General features: G+C 37.3%; 1 protein-coding gene across 4 annotated transcripts in view; it reads left to right on the top strand.

Annotated features, from left to right (window-relative positions):
• ROBO1 (roundabout guidance receptor 1) overlaps nt 1-19,660 on the top strand; it is a 400,095-nt gene that overhangs the window by 355,938 nt on the left and 24,497 nt on the right. For 2 of the 4 annotated variants that reach the window (XM_053918273.2, XM_053918272.2), the window contains 5 exons: nt 3,903-4,057; nt 6,734-6,904; nt 8,745-8,852; nt 11,681-11,825; nt 15,034-15,282. In XM_053918273.2, coding sequence (XP_053774248.1) covers nt 3,903-4,057; nt 6,734-6,904; nt 8,745-8,852; nt 11,681-11,825; nt 15,034-15,282 — 828 coding nt within the window. Of the gene's footprint in view, nt 1-3,902; nt 4,058-6,568; nt 6,905-8,744; nt 8,853-11,680; nt 11,826-15,033; nt 15,283-19,660 lie in introns of all 4 variants that reach the window. The other 2 variants (XM_053918271.2, XM_053918270.2) reach the window with 1 other exon arrangement.

Raw genomic sequence — 19,660 nt, 5'->3', positions numbered from 1 at the left:
TTGCAGGTCCACTTCACCCCTCTGCGCACCACAACCTACAATCCACCTGCCGTCTGCCGATACTGCATTCCCCTATATATGTGCTCATTACATCATCCTGGCATGTCTCCTCTGCACTTACCAGTTTACTGAGGTTCACCTGCTGCATCGTCCATGAACATTTGTGCAATGTAAATACTACAATTAAATACCTAATATGAGATCATGCAATTTTGTTTATATCAGAGGTCAGTAAATTATGGCCCTTGAACTAAATCTGGTTTTGTATGTAAAACTTTGCAAGAATACAGCCAAACCCATGTGTTTACAGCTTGTCTGTGACTGCCTTTACGCTACAGTGGCAGAGCTGAGTAGTTGCAACAGACAATGTATGGCCTGCAAAGCCTAAAATGGTTCCTATCTGATCCTTTACAGGGAGTTTGCCAGCTCTTGACCTGTATGATTGCCTCTCACAGTAATTGTCAGATGCAGGAGGGTAATGGCTACATCATATATTAATCGATAATTAAATGCATAACTTCTTGTAATGCAATAGTTAATATATTGAATTACTTCAATAAATTCAATATATGTATTATTGATCTTTGAGAGATAATCATCAAAAAGTATCTAAAGAAGGAAAGAGTGAGTTACTGAAAAAAAAATGAATGTCAGAGGACCTAAGTTCAGTCCTTGATGGCTTTAGAGAAAATTTGAGGTGCTGTCTAGTTCCCTGCAATAAAGGAGAAGGTTTTGCTGGAAATCTCCAGTTTTCATTATTGTAAATTTAGCTATTCCCACAGAAGTGCAGTTGAGGATTGTGGTCAGCAAAGAGACGACTTCTCAACTTGAAAAGGGGAAGGATTTGTTATGTAATCCAGAGGAGAATTTTGGAAATATTAAGTAGCTGTTCCAATTTAAAAAAAAATACTTAAAACCAAACCAGAGCATGAACCAGCAATAAGCAAAAAAAAGTCTGAAAAGGGAATAGGGAAATCAGGCTAATCAGGTGGCAAATGCCAGTACCACATTTCTTGGCAAAGGGAGGTGAGAAAGTCACTGAGCTCAGGACTTGCTTCTCTTTAAATATTGGCCACTCTGAGATCTGTCCTTCCCTTCTTCCTGGCTTCAAAACTCTTTCAAGTTATCAATGGAAAGAGGAGACAGCCTACTGCCAGGCCCCCCTCACCGTTTTCTCCAGTCCCTGGGCCCTGTAGTAGTTTATTTTGTGGTGTAGGTGTTCCGATAGGCATGGGGTTAATTTGTTTCTTTGTTTTGATTTTGAGTAAGTGATCACAGTACATGGAGGAAAAAGAGGAGCAGAGAAATTGAAGCTAACTGCCACACAATTATTTAAGTGCCTTTGCCGTCTTCCTTTGTGACACAAATCTATCCCCTTAATATAAATGGGATGATCATTTTTTTGCAAGCCCTTGTGTGTTCCTTCCCCTGATAATATTGTTCGCTTGAAGACAGGGAAGAAATAAGCAAAACTCAAGAATGTTAGCATGAAAACATAACCAACATACTATACGACAGTATATTATATGGTAATATTTTGTAATATTTTAGACACATATCAATCACTGTAACTAGCACTGTGTTTTGCTTCTGCTTCATTTTGTATTGTTGGGTAGCTAAATCTGTTTTATGCACACTAGACCATCTTAAATGCATAAACATAGTCTGTGAGATTGTTAGCTTAAAAAGACCCCCTAACACTCTTATCAGAGTAGCTGCATATGATCTTGACTTCCCCAAAGACCTCTGAAATAACTACATGACATTTTAAGATTTATATGAGCTGGTAATCATGGTTAACTTTCTTCCCTAAATAATTAGCATTCCAAATGCAAGTCTAAACTGAGAACCAGGATGTGAGTTGTTAATCCTACTTCCTGTTGGAAATCACCCATAGATATGAAAAGTGCTTTCAGCCTATGATGATATCAAAACATTAACTTTCAAAGTGTCTTTATTAGGGAATCATAGAAGCATAAAAATTTCATCTTTTCCTTTTGAAACATGTAAGACAGGCTGTGGAAAATTTCCACTTGACCCATCTTCAAATATACTGTAGTATCTCTGCAGTGTCAAATATGGAGATTTATTTTCAATAGTTTCTATAGTGATAACACACATGGTTTAAGTTCAAGAGAAAATAAAATAAGGACAGCAAAAGATGAATGGAAGCAGACTTTCTATAACTAACATTTATTTCCAAGGTCCCAGATATCTGTGATGTAGCTTGCATTGAATGTTTTAAATTTCAACAGTTCAGCAACATTGCTCTTCAAAGAATGTTTTTATCAATTTTAATAGGAAGTTTGCTCCGTTTTAACAGCTTTATGGCAAATTTCAAGGCTCTAGACATTTTCCTCACTCTTTCTTTTATTAAGACTGTTTGAGGGCTTGAGCCAATTTCAGCATACTCCAATGTGTGTTTATAGTATCTCAGATTAGAGTGCAGATTCTAGAACCCGACTACTTGAGTTTGAATCCCAGCTCTGCCATTCACTCACTTTGTATAACCATGTATGCATTTCTTAACCTCTGTCAGGTGTCTCGGTATCTGTAAAATGTGGATAATAATAGTAACTACCTTGTAGAAATTGTGTGGGGGTTAAATGAGTTGATACTTGTTAAGACTTCAGATCAATGCCTCACACATTGTTAGCAAAGAGTAAATATTCATTTTATTACATATATACACATATATATTTACAAGTAGGTAGATAATAAAGTGTAAATCCATATTCTTCATTGGAAGTGTATTATTCCTCAAACAACCATCATTTGCATAGTAAATATTCTCAGTTGATTGTTTCAGAATAGGAATCCTGGGGAGTGTAATGTCAGGTTCTTGCTTCCCAGGTAAATGAGAAGCATGGCTAATACACTTAAACAAAAAAAAAAAAGAAGAAGAAGAGAAGAAGGGAAAAAAAAGAAAGAAAAAGAAGCCATGCAGGAAATCTTTGCGGAACCTGGAGTCCCAGTCTGTTTGTTGTGGGTCTGACAGCACATGATGCATCATCACCTCCTGCTGAGGTACCAGACACAGTCAATGTTGGAAAAGGACATCAGGAATATCTTCCTCGGACTCCATTTAGCATCCCGGGCACTGGTGGTCCAAGACTCCCATTACTAATTGCTGATGTGCTTTGCATTCTCAGCACACAATGAAAGAGGATTAACATCTGTTGTGCTAAAACAAACAAACGAACAAACAAACAAAAACCATGGGCACTAGTATTTCTTATAGTGAATATCTTTGTTTTACCAGGTTTAGTTCAGTAGCTTTCCTTTGTTTATATAGGGATTTATGCATTTTACATTGTCCCCATCAGAATATAATGACAAGCTTAAAGAACTGTGCACTGAAACATTGATGAGGCTCTCTGCAAAATGTCACAGAGCTCCAAGCTCACTATTTCTGAAATACCATTTTGAAGAAAAACATGCAAATGTTCTTACTGTGATCCATTGTCTAAGTGAGGAGCTTGTTCCATTTTTGTAAGTTGTGAGAAGAATCATGATTTTTTGAGGGGTCAAAAATGAAGAAATGTACACTGTCTTAACTGTGGTATTAAGTTCCTGAAACACTAAAAATCTCTGTATCCACAGTTTTCGATTCCACGTTTGAAGTTCAGTCGCTGTGACTGAAGGTGGAGTGGAGCATTGCAAGTGACACAGTACTTTAAAGTCGGAAGCACGACTTTGCCAGTTTATAAAGTTACAGTTATATAAACTGAGGCACAGCCAAGAATAGTATGTTACAGTTGTCTTGTCTAGAAAATAAAAGGAATAATAATGTCGTTCAGTATAGTTGACCAAATTATGGGTGAGAATAATGGAATTAAGAATTCATTGGGATTCTGAATAGAAACATTATTTGCTTACTGTGTATTTTTTTTTGTCTTTAGGCCAGGACTTCTCAACATCAGTGAACCTGCTGCACAGCCCTGGCTGGCAGACACGTGGCCTAACACGGGCAGTAACCACAATGACTGCTCCATCAGCTGCTGCACGGCGGGCAGTGGGAACAGCGACAGCAACCTGGCCACCTACAGCCGCCCAGGTTAGAGGCCCCACACGTATTGATAAGTACATTCACTGTGAGAAACTAGATGTAAGGGGATGAGTTCCTTTTCCTCTCTGTACATTGGAAGGGAAAATTTGATCCACATTTTCATGAAATGTTGACTATTGTTTAGCAGTCTGGCCTGCTTATTTTTTCCATCCCCTCATTTCTACACCTCATTCTCCCATAGAAGTGGTTCCCACTATGTGATGGGAGAGTGGAAATATAAACTCCAGAGTATGAACCAAGTTAGGAAAAATGAAATTATGTAAGAGTTTTCATCTTTATAAGAATGTTTGTACTTAAAAATAGTAATTCCTATTATTTAATTCTTTTCAAGATTTGGAGAATAAAACATCAAAATGTCAATAAATCTATAATTTGAGTAAACCAAATTCTTTAATAGCAGTAATAACAATTGTGCAACAATAATAAAAATTTTAAATTAACTGTGATTTAAAATCACATTTTTATATTATAGATATAAATCCTGAGGACATAAATATACATGTATGTATATATATGTTATATCTTTTACAGATGTATATGCATACATTTATTTTGTACTTTGTGTTTTTGGTGCAGAAGTATATGTAAGTAAATTACTTTGCTAACATTTCATGCTAAAACATGGATGTATAGTATGCAGTATTGGGAGGAATTAACAAAAAATTGCAAATTATTATTATTTTTTTGAAAACCTCCAACATACAGGAAATATTAAAAGAATCGAATCCGATTATAAGGAAGTAAAATATCCCATAGAATTAAGGAACAGGGAAATAAAAGATGGCATTTAAGATGTTATATACTATAAAGAACAATCATAGTGTAATCGGTAATTCTAACCTTGAAAACAGTCCCACTGGATATGGATATGAATATAACATATCCATGTGACCATGCCCATGTTCTCCAGAGATCCATATTCTAGTCGTCCAGACAGAGAGATGCTCATATAATTATAAATTTAAAAAAAGACTATGCAGAGCTTTATCGGAGAGGGAAAAAAAGACAACACTCATTTAAATGTGTACGTAGAGCTTTGTTGTCCAATGCGGTAGCCTCTGGCTGTAGGTGGCTATTTGAATTTAAATTAAGTACAATTTGAAATTCAGTTCTTCATTCTTACGAGCCACAATCAAGTGCGCAGTAGCCTCATGTGGCCAATGCTGCTGTAGTGAACAATGCAGAATAGAACATGGCCATCATCTCGGAAAGTTCTACTGAATAGCACTCAATTAGAAAGGCTGGGGAAGAAAAATGAGATTGCCAAATCTGTATGACCTTTAATAATATTGCTTAACCACTATTACACAAAACTTAATACCTAGAAATTAGAAATTAGAATTACTAAAGCCCAGATGAATCAAATAGTTCTGCTCCCTGGTCACGTATTACTGAAATACCAAGTATTGGAATTCAGTGTTATAGACAAGTTGCAAATTTCCTTAAGATTATATTGGGGTTACCATCCATAATAGCGACCATGTCAACATTTTTTAAGCTATCCAATGGAAAACCAGCCTTCAAGGTGACCTATGAATGTTGATGCCACTGTGAACTGCTGCATGAATAACATAATGGTATTTTTACCATTGCAACTTCATAATGTTTTATGTAAAAATCTTTTAAATTTAAATTATGATTTCACTTTTCCTGCTCTTTTAACATCTTTAACTGCAGGATTTAAATATTTATATATACCAGTTATTCCACTCTCAAATATTTCAATGAAGGGAAAGTCAGTAGGAAATTGAGTTAGTAGACATAATAGATATTATTTCAGGCTTTATTTGATTAAATTACCCTGGTTACTCATGATTCATTTTGCCATCAATATTGTCATTCTTGGGGTGTTTTTATGAAACCATGAAAAAATGATTAACACCTTTCCCTTACAATGACTATCGCCGTGACCGAGAGAGGTGCTAATAAAAATTTCCTGAGCACCATTTACCACCGCTCCTCTGTCCTCGTATCTTTCGAGTAGATGTGCTTTATAAAATATTTAAATCTCATGTTCTTTGAAAGGAGGTCAGAGGGTTTTTTTTTTAATTTTCTTGGCTTGGATTCTGAACTTATATGCCTTGTTCTGTTGCTTCAATAGCTAACCAGTAGCTTCAAATAGTTCAGTAACTCCAGACTAGAAAATTTAAATTTGACATATAAAGATACTCATATATTTTTTATTTTGGTGGAATTTCTATTAATGGGGTTGTTAAAATATTATCTTAAACTGGGCAAATTATTTGCTCCATAGCAGTAGCAAAAGTTCAAATTAGTCAGTGTCTGTATAAATTCTGGGTGTCCTCTCTTACATCTTCCATTTTTAATTGTTTTCTTTAGAAAGTACATGTAAATACTTGGCCCTTTTCATCGAACTTATTTAAGCCTATTTGTTCTTTACATACAATTTTACTGTGACTCACAAAGCTACTTACAAAGAAATTTAAAACGAATAACCATGGAGAATGACTTTTTCCTTTTCCTCTCCATTACACATAGCTGATTGTATAGCAAATTATAACAACCAACTGGATAACAAACAAACCAATCTGATGCTCCCTGAGTCAACTGTTTATGGTGATGTGGACCTTAGTAACAAAATCAATGAGATGAAAACCTTCAATAGCCCAAATCTGAAGGATGGGCGTTTTGTCAATCCATCAGGGCAGCCCACTCCGTATGCCACCACCCAGCTCATCCAGTCAAACCTCAGCAACAACATGAACAACGGCAGCGGGGACTCCAGCGAGAAGCACTGGAAGCCGCCAGGACCGCAGAAACAAGAAGTGGCGCCCATTCAGTACAACATCATGGAGCAAAACAAACTGAACAAAGGTGAAGAGCTTTGCCTTGCTTCCCATCCTTTTCTGTATCGGTCCCCTTAACCGCCCCGCCCTGTGCGCCGAAACTTGTCTGGCACTAGCAAGTGAAGCCTGCCTTTTGTTACCAACGTTTTCTTATTTCTTTGGTCTCAAAATTTCCGGTGTCAAAGAGTTAATTAGCACAACAATAGCCTTGGAAATTGATTTTAAAATAAATATAACTATTTTCAAATGGTTTTGAGATTAATTTAAATTTAATCGTAGGTGAGGGATTGCTTAGGACAGACAATCTTTTATTCATAAGGCAGATGTACAACCATCACAATACCTCACAATTTAAATAAATAGACTATCCCATTTTTCTACTCAAGGATGGAAGATAATTGCTTCTATATGGTCATATAAATGAATGGCATTTTTTATATCAAACTGAAGAAAAATAATTACATTGAATCAGAGAAGTGGTTCAATTTGTCGTATCTCTCTCCCCTCGTGTGGTTACTAAGACTGCTGCACTGTATGATTTTAGAACCTAAGTTTCTTTGGTTGACCTGATTGAAGTCTGTCAGGATAGAGCCTGAAATAAATTGAGTTTAGTGTTAACTTGTCGCAGCAGAATGGTATTTTTATGGCCAGAGGGGAATGTTTCTCCATTGTAATATGTGTGAGTTTGAAGAGGCTGGGATTTGATTTCTTTGTAGTCCTTCAGGCCAGGGCTTTAATAACATGATTTGCAAAGATGTACCATAAAGAAAAAGGGATTGCTCTAAATGGCATAGATGGAGTAATTTTGTACAAGTGTCCGGGTAAAAGATACATTTTATTGTAGATAATTAGAGACATAGATTTATTTTAGTTAGACTTGAGTTGTGACCTCTTTTTTCAAAAAAATAAAACAGATTACAGTTAGAGATTACAAAAGATAGCTTAAGCCCAGTATTTTGTTTGATTAAGTTAGTGTTGTATGTTTTAATTTAATAATCCATTCATGTTGCTTTTTTCCCAGCATAAGAAATCACTTGATTGGCATAATCCAATTCAATAAATATTTATTAAGACTCTTGGACAAGTTCATGACAAAGTCTGACAAAGATGAATAGGGCTGTTATGCAATCATAGTGTTCACGGTGGAAATTCAGAATGTTGCTACGTTATTCCTCCATGGTATATGGCTTCACCGTGGGCTTGGGAAAGGTCTGGCAGTCCTCTGTACAAATATTTCAGAGCTTTGATTTATTGTTCACACTGCTTGTAAACAGACCGGGTATGTCCAAATACAATAAAGACCTGGCGTGCAACTAGACTGACAGATTATTACTCACTACATTCCAGTGGCGAGTTTATCATTTGGATTTTCCCTTCCGCCTCTGTGGCAGATTGAAATACTTTGTTTTCTTATCATGGATATATTTTTATTAGATACAATCTTGCCAATAAGTTTTAGTTTGCTTTTTTTACTTATTATTTTATGATTCAAATACATGGTATTTTCCTGGTTTCTTATTGCTAAAATGATTTTGTTACTATATTTACAAAGATAAGAAGTTAAGCAACTCTGATTTCCTTCATAGCTGATTTATAAGTAATTTAAAGAGAAGAAATAGTGTCTCATAGTATTGGTTCACATCTATGTTAGTCTAATTCATGTAAAGAAGAGGATGCAAAGAATTTGTATTTTATAAATTTTAGAGGAGACATGTTTAAACGTCTTTATTTTTTCTCGACTTTTCCTCTGGAATACTTAGGTACATCTTAGCAAGTGATCAACATGATGATTTAAAGGTAATTGTTGGTAAATGATTGGGACACCAAAGAGAAAATAAATGTTTAATTTTTTTATCCAAAATGTCTAGATTATCGAGCAAATGATACAATTCCTCCAACTATCCCATACAACCAATCATATGACCAGAATACAGGAGGATCCTACAATAGTTCCGACCGGGGCAGCAGTACATCTGGTGAGTCAACATCTCCTTGCGGACAGGTGGTGCATTCCACCATTATGAGTTGAGTGCTAATGAACTGATGTGTGTATGTGACATGTCTGTCACTTTATATCATTTTAATCACCCAGGCATGGGTCTTGTCTCTGCAGTTGGAAGGACTATTCATTCACTAAACCATTTTATGTTCTGTTTGGTAACAAAAATTGAGGATCTTATATTCCTCCTTGTTGAGGAGCTGTAGTAAAGCCAGAAACATGTAGACTTTAAAAGCTGCTAAAACTTTTTCACCACCCCCTCACCCCCAGCCAAAGTATAACTAAAATATGCTCCACATGTAGTTAATCTGCTAAATTTTACCACTTGAAACAAGACTACAAAAGCACAGAAAATTTTTACACGAGCAGAATCAAAAGCCTTGGATACAGTGTTGTGAAGCCTAGGTAAGAACTAGGCACAATAAGAACCGGCCTCGGTTTTATAACCTCCCTGTTCCCTCAGTTCTTTCTCTAAAGCATCGTAAAGCAACCTCTGACTTAAGCCTGAAAGTACCTCAGAAACCTCATGGAAGCCTCTTCCCTGTGGTCTTCATGCTGCTGCAGCTGTTTGCCAGCTGTTTTCCTGGTAGGGGCTGCAGATGGGAGCTTGCTGGTACTTAAGGCCTGTTTTTCTAATTAAAGGCAGTTCATTATTAGAACTAACGTGTGGCAAGTCACACCACAGTGAGAACAAAACCAATTGATCTTGACTCTATTATGTTTCCCTAGGACAGGGTAGAGCTATCACTTTTGAGCATCTGGACTAAAACTGTTGCTAGGTGCTTTTGGCCAAATGTCTCTACCCTTCTTTTGTAATAAATACGGCATTTGCATTTTCTCATTTTTCCCTCACTAAGGCATGGTGATTTTGTATTTTCTGCCCTATGTTCTTTCATATTTGAATTAAAGAAGCTTAGAAGCAGCTCTTTATTTTTCAGATCTACTCATATTCTACCATATGTTGTTTGATTTTTTTAACAATTAAAATCTTATCAAATGACTTTTTTTTTCCACGTAAGCGCTGAATTAAAATTGTTTTTTCAAAAATCTGGTCTTGTGAGAGCCATAGGAAAATATGTTAATATTGGCATCTCATGCAATTTCATTTTTGAATTCTTAGCCACTTAGAAAATCGTAACTTAGCCCTGGCTGGTGTGGCTGAGTAGATTGAGTGCCGGCCTGTGAACCAAAAGTTCGATTCCCAGTCAGGGTACATGCCTGGGTTGTGGGCCAAGTCCCCAGTAGGGGGCATGCAAGAGGCAACTGTACACTGATGTTTCTCTCCTTCTCTTTCTTCCTCCCTTCCCCTCTGTCTAAAAATAAATAAATAAAATATTTGAAAAAATAAAATCATAACTTAATGGGAAAAATGATTCTAGGTTATTAATATTCAAATGACTTTCTCCACCCCTCAGCTTTGATAACTAGATTCTGATGTTCTGCTGCTATTTATCATTATGTATTCTGTGAATATTTGATGAACAGATACAAAAATGTGAAGTATGGTAGTAATTAGGGGACAGAAGGAAGCAAGCAAATGAAGTGTAGGAGAGATTTGTGATGTTAGGTCTGAGGATGGCTGGAGTTGTTAGAGTAGGTGTGTGCCAGGAAATCAAGAGGAAGGCGCCAGGTATAGTCCACTCCACAGTATGTGCTCAGCCATTCCAATACAGGACAACTGAGTACAGGAAGGGAGAATAGAGACGCAAGCAGAGGCCTGACAATCATCATTTGTCCGTGACAGCCTGTCCCTCAGCCCGTACTCGGCGCAGCAGCGTACCAGTGCAAGAATGTCTGGCCCCACACACACTGCCATTGGACTGGAACTTCTCACGTGACTGAAAAACATGCGGCTCGTGTGACCTATTTCATACCCATGCAACTGGGAGCTGTGTCAGAGACGTTAAACAAAATGAAAAAGACCAAGACAATTCGCTGAATTTAGGGGATCAGATGAGAGAAATAATTACGGAATTATTGTCTATATTCATATGAATCTAAAATGTATCAATATTGGAGGAGGAATATAAAGGCCATTTTATCTCAAAATAGATTTTGACCCGTTATTTTAAAATGAATACTCTAAAATGTACAGCTCCCTGTATTTAAAGAATATTGCAAATCTACAGTATGAACACTGGGGCACTTGAATAATTGGGCTATTTCCAATTTCTAAGAATGTGCAAGAAACATCATTTTACTCTAAGCAATAATTTTATAGAAACAGTGGCTAAATACACTTCCATCCCTTTTTAAGCATCACTTTATGCTTCTTTTATTGTTAGTTATATTAGTTCTTCCAGCGATTATTTCCATCTGCACCTGCCATTGTGACAAAAACTAGTAATTTCATTGTGCCTAAAACCTTTCAATGGACAAGTACAAATTATATATCTTCAGTGATTTAATGCAACGGTGGAACTCTAATAGATCGTATCTGTATCATATTGTATTTTTAAGTTCCAGTAATTAAATAATGGAAAAGAACTTCAGAAAATATGTCCACAGCTCCTTTGTTTTAGATGATAATCCATAGTGCAATTAATTGCTGTAAGAGGGTCACCACTAATGACATAACTTGTAAAATTCATTTATGGTTTTATTGCTTTTTTGCTATTTATTTTGCAGTTAAATTGTACATCTTCTATTGTACAAAATTCAGTTTAAAATTAATGAAGAAAAGCGTGTTTTCCTCTCTGTATGTATGAATTATAAGATCATATTTACAGAAAATAACTAACCCATGAATAATAGATAAATTTTAAAGACCAGAAATAAAAGACTTGAATTTTAATTCTTTTCAAGGGAGTCAAGGGCACAAGAAAGGGGCACGAACACCCAAAGTCCCAAAACAGGGCGGCATGAACTGGGCGGACCTGCTTCCTCCTCCCCCGGCGCATCCTCCTCCCCACAGCAACAGTGAAGAGTACAGTCTTTCTGTAGATGAAAGGTAAGAGGAACGTCAGAACAAATGTAAGTGGAAATACGATTTCTTAAACCCATACTAAGTAACTGTTAAACCAGATCACCAAAGCAAGACTGATTCCGAAGATCCACGAATATGTGTCTCCAAATAAAGCAGTACTGATAGGTCAGCAGGACTTAAAAACCCTCCTCTGTATTGCCAACAAAAGGAATCTGTGCCTTCAAAGCTTCTTTTGAAACTAAGAGTCGTGAATCATGAGTATATACACAAACACACAAAGACAATTTACATATATATTTATATATTACATTATATACATATAATTTACATATATAAGCATGAATATACAATGAGATAACATTATAATAATACATATGAGATCTTAGGATTTTCAAATATCAGAACTTCTGTCGCACATCTCCGAATTTTCATAAAATAATCTTGTGGATTTATGCCATAGCTGCAGTATCCTGAAAACTGTATCCTGAAAAGTGATTCTTAGGTATCACTTTATGCTGAAAACTGTAGGTATGTAAACTTTACCAAGTTGTCCCTCACAAGGATTTAACGAGTGTGAATAGCCCGTATGACAACAGGCAGGGAGTTGGTGTGCTTTGTCCACAGTCTAGATTCCGTTGAATTGGACACAGTCCCTCCCAACTCACTAGGTAACAGGGAATTAATGATGGAAACAAAATCTACCTGAAAATGTAGTCTTTTTAGTGACGACCATAGAAATACATTCTTCTTTCATTGTGTACACAAACACACACAGACACAGACACACAAAGCAGTTTTATAGCTCTACCCATGCCAGGAAGCAGGCCTCTGTGCTTTTGTTTCCCAATCCCTTTATTCTCGAATACTGAGCCATTGTTCCTAGGAAAAATGCAGGGGTGGGTTCCCGCAAGCCTCTGGTCACAGTTTTGTCAGCCAATCCAAACCAAAACAATTTTTGTTTTATGTGTGTTTTTGTTTAAAGACATCATAATATGTATTGTTGATTCATTAACATTGAACTCACAGCCGACAGCACTGTAAGTCATTCCTAAACAAAGCTTATTTAATATATTTTTCTCCATTAAAGCACATCACAGCCTTTTTCTGCTTAGGGACACTAGGCTGCATGCTCTTGGGGGCCATTTTAAATAGGGAAGTCACCGATGCAAATCAAATAAAAAGAGCAATGTGGCACTGGAGAGACCGTGAAAAGGACACTTGTTTACAGTATGACAGCAGAAACAAGAAGGCAGAGTGTCATCTGTGTGAGCTCTGCTGGTCAGGTGCTCATCACCTGGCTCCTGTTTTTTCCTTCTGTGCACATGTCTGCTGAGTGACCGTGAAAGCGCTATGAGTATTGACTTCGGGGTTACAGATAAATTGCAGCAAGTAGGTGAATTTGCAGATATGGAATCTGCAAATAATGAGGTTTGACTGTATTTTTAAAAGTTCATTTTCTAGGCCATGATAACAACATGAATTAGAATTTTAGTTCACCCCCCCCAAAAAAGAAGAAAAAACACCCCAGGAGGACTGAAATGAAATAAGTGGATGAAAAAACAAAAAACAGTAGACACAACTGTGCTCCAAAGGGAAAGACTGAGTCCTAACTGGGAAGAAAGGTTTCCTGGGCTGCTGCCTTTGACAAATGAGAAGGTTCTCAATCAAGCAAAGGGGTTTTATGGACATTGGGACCACACAGAGATGTGGGCTTCTAGAGAACTAACATGAAACACATGGTAGGGAGGGAGAGGAAGCTGGGGGGGCAAATGTAAGCCAGGTATGCAAATACTTGGATGTCTTATTTGCACTTAGATTGTGTTTTCTGGGCAATGAGAGTCATATTACTTTGGAGCAAATGAATGACCTGGGAGTGATATGTATTATCACAAAGTAGTTTTGGAAGCAGTATGAGGATGAAGAATGAGTGACTGTAGGCAAAGAGATTAAAACGTTATTGTAAGTAGCACATGCCACAGATTTAAAAAGAGGAATAGATTCCAAAGAATTTTTAGAGGTAGACTAGAAATGAACCGGGAAAGAGTTTGAAGTAGAAGAGAGAGAAATAATTCAAAGACAACTATAAGATTTCTAGTGTGGATAAATGAACAAATTGCTATGTTATTTGTTGACACAGGAAAGATGATAGTGGGGGATTAGTAATGTAAAAGAAGATACAAAGAAATCATGTTTTATGATCCTCAACTTTCCTGAGTTCACTTAAAAAGCAGGCGGTGAAAAATGAACTAGAGAAAGAGTAACGAGAGCATAATGTGTGCAATGCAGTAGTCGGTGCCGTTCCAACCAGTAGCCATATATGCACTGGGGAAAGAGAAAAGACAGAGGCATGAATGCCTTCCGGATCCATCTAGAGCGCAGGTGGCAAGCACAAGGCCCGTGGGCAGAATCCGGCCCTCCACCGGATTTTATCCGTTTTGGCACCTTGTTTCTACCCAGTGGCAGCACCATGCTCCTTGTCCCTAGTTAAGAAGTGGTTACATTTATACAGTCCTAAAATTACATTCGGCCCTTGGAAGGCAACCGCGAGGCTGATGTGGCCCCTGGTGAAAGTGAGTTTGACACCCCTGATCTAGTGCTTCCATATAACTCTATAAGAGGAGTCATGGGCATTTTTTTAGTTAACATTTTATTTATTATGTTTTTCATTCATTATCTTAAGTCCAATCTAACTACTTTGTTTTGTGCTCAACTAAAGAGTTAGTTATGTGTTATAATTTTAGAGTAAAAGTAAGTTATATTGGATTAAATAAATCGGTGTCTAATATGTTTCCCTCCGATGCAGAGTAGTATCTTTTAGAGTTTAGCGTATCACTTTTGGGTCATGTGGAAGACCGTCTTCGACTTGTCCTTAAGAGATCATGTTCAGTAGGAGGGAGAAAATATATCAAACATATTTTAGAAGTACTACATTAAACTACATTAAATAGATTTTTTATTTCATGTCTTCTCAGAGCCTATAAATGTCCAATGTACACTGTAATCTCTCAAAGAAAAAAATCTTACATATATAACATACAATGTATAATGTATATATAGCAATTCACAAGCCTTTGTGATGGTAAACTGTTTTGGTTTTTTAACAATAACTCCTTAATGTGGCTCAAAGCATTCAGATTTAAGAAACAGTTCAAGGTTGATACTCTGTTGACTATGCACATAGTTTACTCCAGTAACCGGAAGTGAATCCGAGCATCCTTACACCCTGTTTTAGCTATGACCAGGAAATGGCCTGTCCGGTGCCACCAGCGAGGATGTATTTACAACAAAATGAACTGGAAGAGGAGGAAGATGAACGCGGCCCCACACCCCCTGTTCGAGGAGCAGCTTCTTCTCCAGCTGCCGTGTCCTACAGCCACCAATCCACGGCTACCCTGACCCCCTCCCCGCAGGAGGAGCTCCAGCCCATGTTGCAGGATTGCCCAGAGGAGATTGGCCACATGCAGCACCAACCCGACAGGAGGTATGTTGTCACTAGCATTTTTTGCTAGTATCAGGCAATTTCCACTCCTAAGTAGCCTTTACAGAATGCTATTACATGAAGTAATTTCCATATCACACAAGCCTTTTTCCAGTATCATCACTCAGTAAGCCCTGGTAATTAACATATCAAGTAATATTGTTGACCAGAACATTAAGTTAATTGATCCCAGTGAACTTGCAACCCTAAAATAATGTGCATTAATATTCACCCACTTATGATAATTGCATTTATAAACACATGGAGATTATGTAGTAAATATCTGGTTAACTAATCTTGTAACATTTTATTGATGGCCAGTGTTTTTGTATTTTAGTTTTCCTTGTGCATTTGGTCTATGGAAAATAGATTTTCTCTTGTCCTTTTAAATTAAGTCCACAGAATGATTTGTTCCCTAATGTTGCAGAAGAATGAGTTTGGTATATTCATTTTGTGTTGACTACATGGACCTTTATTTTGATTGAGATGTTAGGCTGGAGTCCTTTTGTCTAAGTTACTAAATAATCTGTGTGTTAGACTGTGTTTAACCTGTATGTTTAACATTGCCAAGCAATACATATCTGATATATACAAATTCTTCACTTGTCATTTCTACCACATAAAAGCTATTACTGCATTATCTGAGTTCTTCTCTTATTCTTGATGATGTTGTTTGTACTATTTTATTGCCCTTGACACATTATATGATACATGTACTACTTCCTGTATTCCTAATATCATCTGAAGCTGAGTATATTATTTCCCTCAGAAGATCTCCTTTCAGTGTTCTTGAATGAACAACAAATTCTGGCTTATGCTGCTTGAATTTTGTTGATTAAAATAAAACTTGCAATGTTTATGAACTATTTTATCAGTCAGAGGTTATTACCAAATTCAAATCATATAGTTTGTAAAATTAAAGTAGTTAAATCTTCTCCTATGTGACAAAAGCGGAAGCTGGATTGTCATACATTTAAAGTTAATATTATTAAGCCGTGGATCTTCATGAAAATTGAGAACAAACAAGGCATCTCCTTTCTTTATTAAGGTCAAAGACCACCTGGGCCTCACCATTCAAAGCAAATGAGAAACTGAGAGGTGCTATTAGCTCCGAAATACCAGAGCATTCTTCTTTCCGTCTCTCCAATTACCTATTTCCTTACCATCCCCTTCTGCGTTACAGTCCGTACCCAGTATCTTCTTAGCAAGTTTCTTTTTTCCTGTTCTTTATGTCATTCTTTCCACCCATGCTCAAAAACAATAAAAAATTGGTTTTCCTTTATCTATCTTGACTTTCCAGCCCCTTCTTCTTCATACAGTCCTCCTTTCCCTTCACTGTTAACCCCTTCCAGTTACTCTTTCCTTCTACACTGTGTTTAATCACTTCTGTCTTCCCAAATCCCATTCGCACCTCAGCGCATTGCGTTCCGGCCTCTACTATTTTGCTTCCATCAGGCTACTCAAAGTAGCCTCCTAATGAACAATTTAAAGGTTTCTCCATCTTTATCAAACTTAAGTTTTCTGCAGTGATGGAAATTTTACCAATTGCTGTGAAAATACATGAAATAATGTATATAAGATGCCTGAAACAGGGTAAGTACTCAACAAATAGAAATTCCCTGTCCTCACCCTTATGCTATCATACCACTTGGTTCAGCTGTTACATTCTGATGGCTTTCAGATTCGTTCAGCCAGTCCAGCCCTTTTTATTGAGTGAGCACCACTGTGGTTTTTTAAGATCTTTTTAATTGAAGTATAGTTGGTACACAATATTATATTGGTTATATTAGTTTCATGTGTACAATATAGTACATTTCTGTGCCTTACAGTGTGATTACCCCATTACTTCTAGTAATCATCCATCCATGTGCAAACCTATCACGGTAGCATTGAACGCCGTGGTATTTTGATTTGGACATCTCAGATTGAACATGTTGAAGACTACATTCTTTGTCTATGCATTTGATGTTTCACATGTGTTCTTTCTCCTCCCTTGTGGCTATCTTATTTAGAATTATCCATCATTATTACTTCACTGACGTATTAAAAATAAAAGTCAAAGGAATAGGCAAAATCGCACAAAAAAATACCCTTCTCATTTTTCAACCAGCTTAATTATCCTGTTTATTTTTTCCATTGTCTTTTTATCATTCCTCAAATTACATTGTTCTCCAGTCCCTTTAACTCCAAAGTATCCCTTGATTTTGTTCCTTTGTTAACATTGGCCCAGGGCTAGGGCAGATCCTCAGTCTCTCTCTGTCTCTTGAAATACTACCATATCTTTGCACTGATCTTCACAGTTCTTCCCTCTCGCCTTTTTCTGTCTGCGCTCCACACTCACATTATCTTTTGCATGCGAATGTGGTAACTGTCACTCCGCATTCAGAGTCAAGCCTTACTGTTTAGCCCAGTATTCAAAGCTTCACACAATCCTTCCCCCTTTACTTCCTCCCTCCCTTCAATTCCTCCACACACCCACTTTTCTAATTAGTCTTGGAAATTCCCTGAATTTGTCTTACACTCACCAACATCCACATCAGCAATGCCACTCCCCGGCCCACAGAGGGCTGCCCAGGAGCTAGCAGGAGGGACAGGCCACTCTTGCCTCACATGGCCATTACCAAAACACTCAACTTGCTTAGTGTCCTCACTAAGAACACGTGTCTTGCACGTGTTGTTTCTTTGATTGCCTGGCAAGCCCTTCTCATCTCTCCGAGCCATTTTCGAATGTACCCTCTCTGTGAAACTTTCTTCTGATTGCCTGGCAGAATCAACCAGTTCTTTTCCTTATTCTTCACAATGGTCTATTCACAGCTCTGCTCTCACACGAATCAGTTTCCAAGCTGCATTAGCATTACTATTTATATCTCAGTTTCCCCATTTAAGTTAGAAGTTCTTTGAGGGAAGATCTAATGTTTTACTCCTGTCAGTGTGTTCCACAGAGTACTTGATTAATGGAATCCTGTACAACAGGAGAATTTTGGAGTTGACCAACTCATGTCATTTTAGGAAAATGAAGACTTGTATGAACTTGATGTGGACATGTATTACATAATTGTGAAGTGCATTGGGTAACTGCACTTACAATCCTGTTTGACTAAATTCAGCGTTTCCATTCATTTATGTATTTTTAAAGATTTTATTTGTTTACTTTTAGAGAGAGGGCAAGGGAGGGAGAAAAAGAAGGAGAGAATCATCAGCGTGTGAGAGATATCGCTTACCTCTCACAAGAACCCCTACCAGGGACCTGGCCTGCAACCCAGGTCTGTGCCCTGACTTGGAATTGAACTGGCAACCTTTCAGTTCATAGACCAGTGCTTAATCCACTGAGCCACACTAGTTGGAGCAAATTCAGCCTTTTAAAAAATGTGTTCTTTTTAGTCTAGAAAGTTATTAAGAATTTTATTTCCAGGATTGTTGCTAAAGATAACAGGGGGCACTAATAAGTAGATGAAAGCCTATTAAACCAAAATACTATTACTGTTCTTTTATGATGAAGTTGTAATCTACATGGTTACTATGGAAATTTTAGGGAAAAAGTTACCCAGAATGACATTATAAAAATACCAATGATCTATATAGTCACACTGTTAAGATCTCAGTAATGGTTCTTTTTTTGTTTTTCCTTTCTCTACATACTCATACTGCTTTGCATTTGTGATATGGAATATTAATCAAAAGCTACTCTCTTCACTGAACAGTGGAGTTTTCCATGTAATAGCTTTTTATTTAGATATTCAGTTAAAACAAATGTGCACTATAATTTATTTAAACAGTTTCTCGGTGTTGGACATTTAAGTCCCAGCTACCTTTTTGATACAGTATGCACTGCTGTAATTCCCATATCCAGTTAAGTCCTTGAGTGACAGCTCTTCTCACAGCCCTGAGCTGCTTGGATGCCTGCCCCATCAGGAGATGACTTCTGTGTCCCGTCATTCCACCACTCTCATGATGACACCCTCATTAAAAATAGGTAGCTGTTTCTCTAAAGATTTCTTTCTGGAGCATCAGACCCTAATATCCAAGTTCTCGTTACAACACATTTGTATGGCTTAAAGACCATTCAGAGCGATACCCATATCTCTGGTGATAAAGGCACTTTGCTGCTTCTGACAGTCACTTTCTCTGGCCTGTTACTGTGACGGTCCCTATGTGGGCTTGTTGCTTCGCCGTGCCCCTTGTTCAGTCTAATCTTCCTACCGCAGAGGGTGCAGAGGCATTTTTCTAAAATGCCACACTGATCAAGACTCTCCATTGCTTAAAATCTCTCAATAGCTTTCCATTTCCATTAGAATAAACGCAAGATTCCGTAATATAGCAATCAAGGCCCTTTGTGATCTGACCCCCATGGGCCTTCTCATTCTTACCCATTGCCACTCCC

Source organism: Desmodus rotundus, chromosome 2 (assembly GCF_022682495.2).
Source record: "Desmodus rotundus isolate HL8 chromosome 2, HLdesRot8A.1, whole genome shotgun sequence".
Taxonomy (NCBI): Eukaryota; Metazoa; Chordata; class Mammalia; order Chiroptera; family Phyllostomidae; genus Desmodus; species Desmodus rotundus.
Note: the sequence above shows the minus strand (reverse complement) of the source record. Positions and strands in the feature narration are given on the sequence as shown.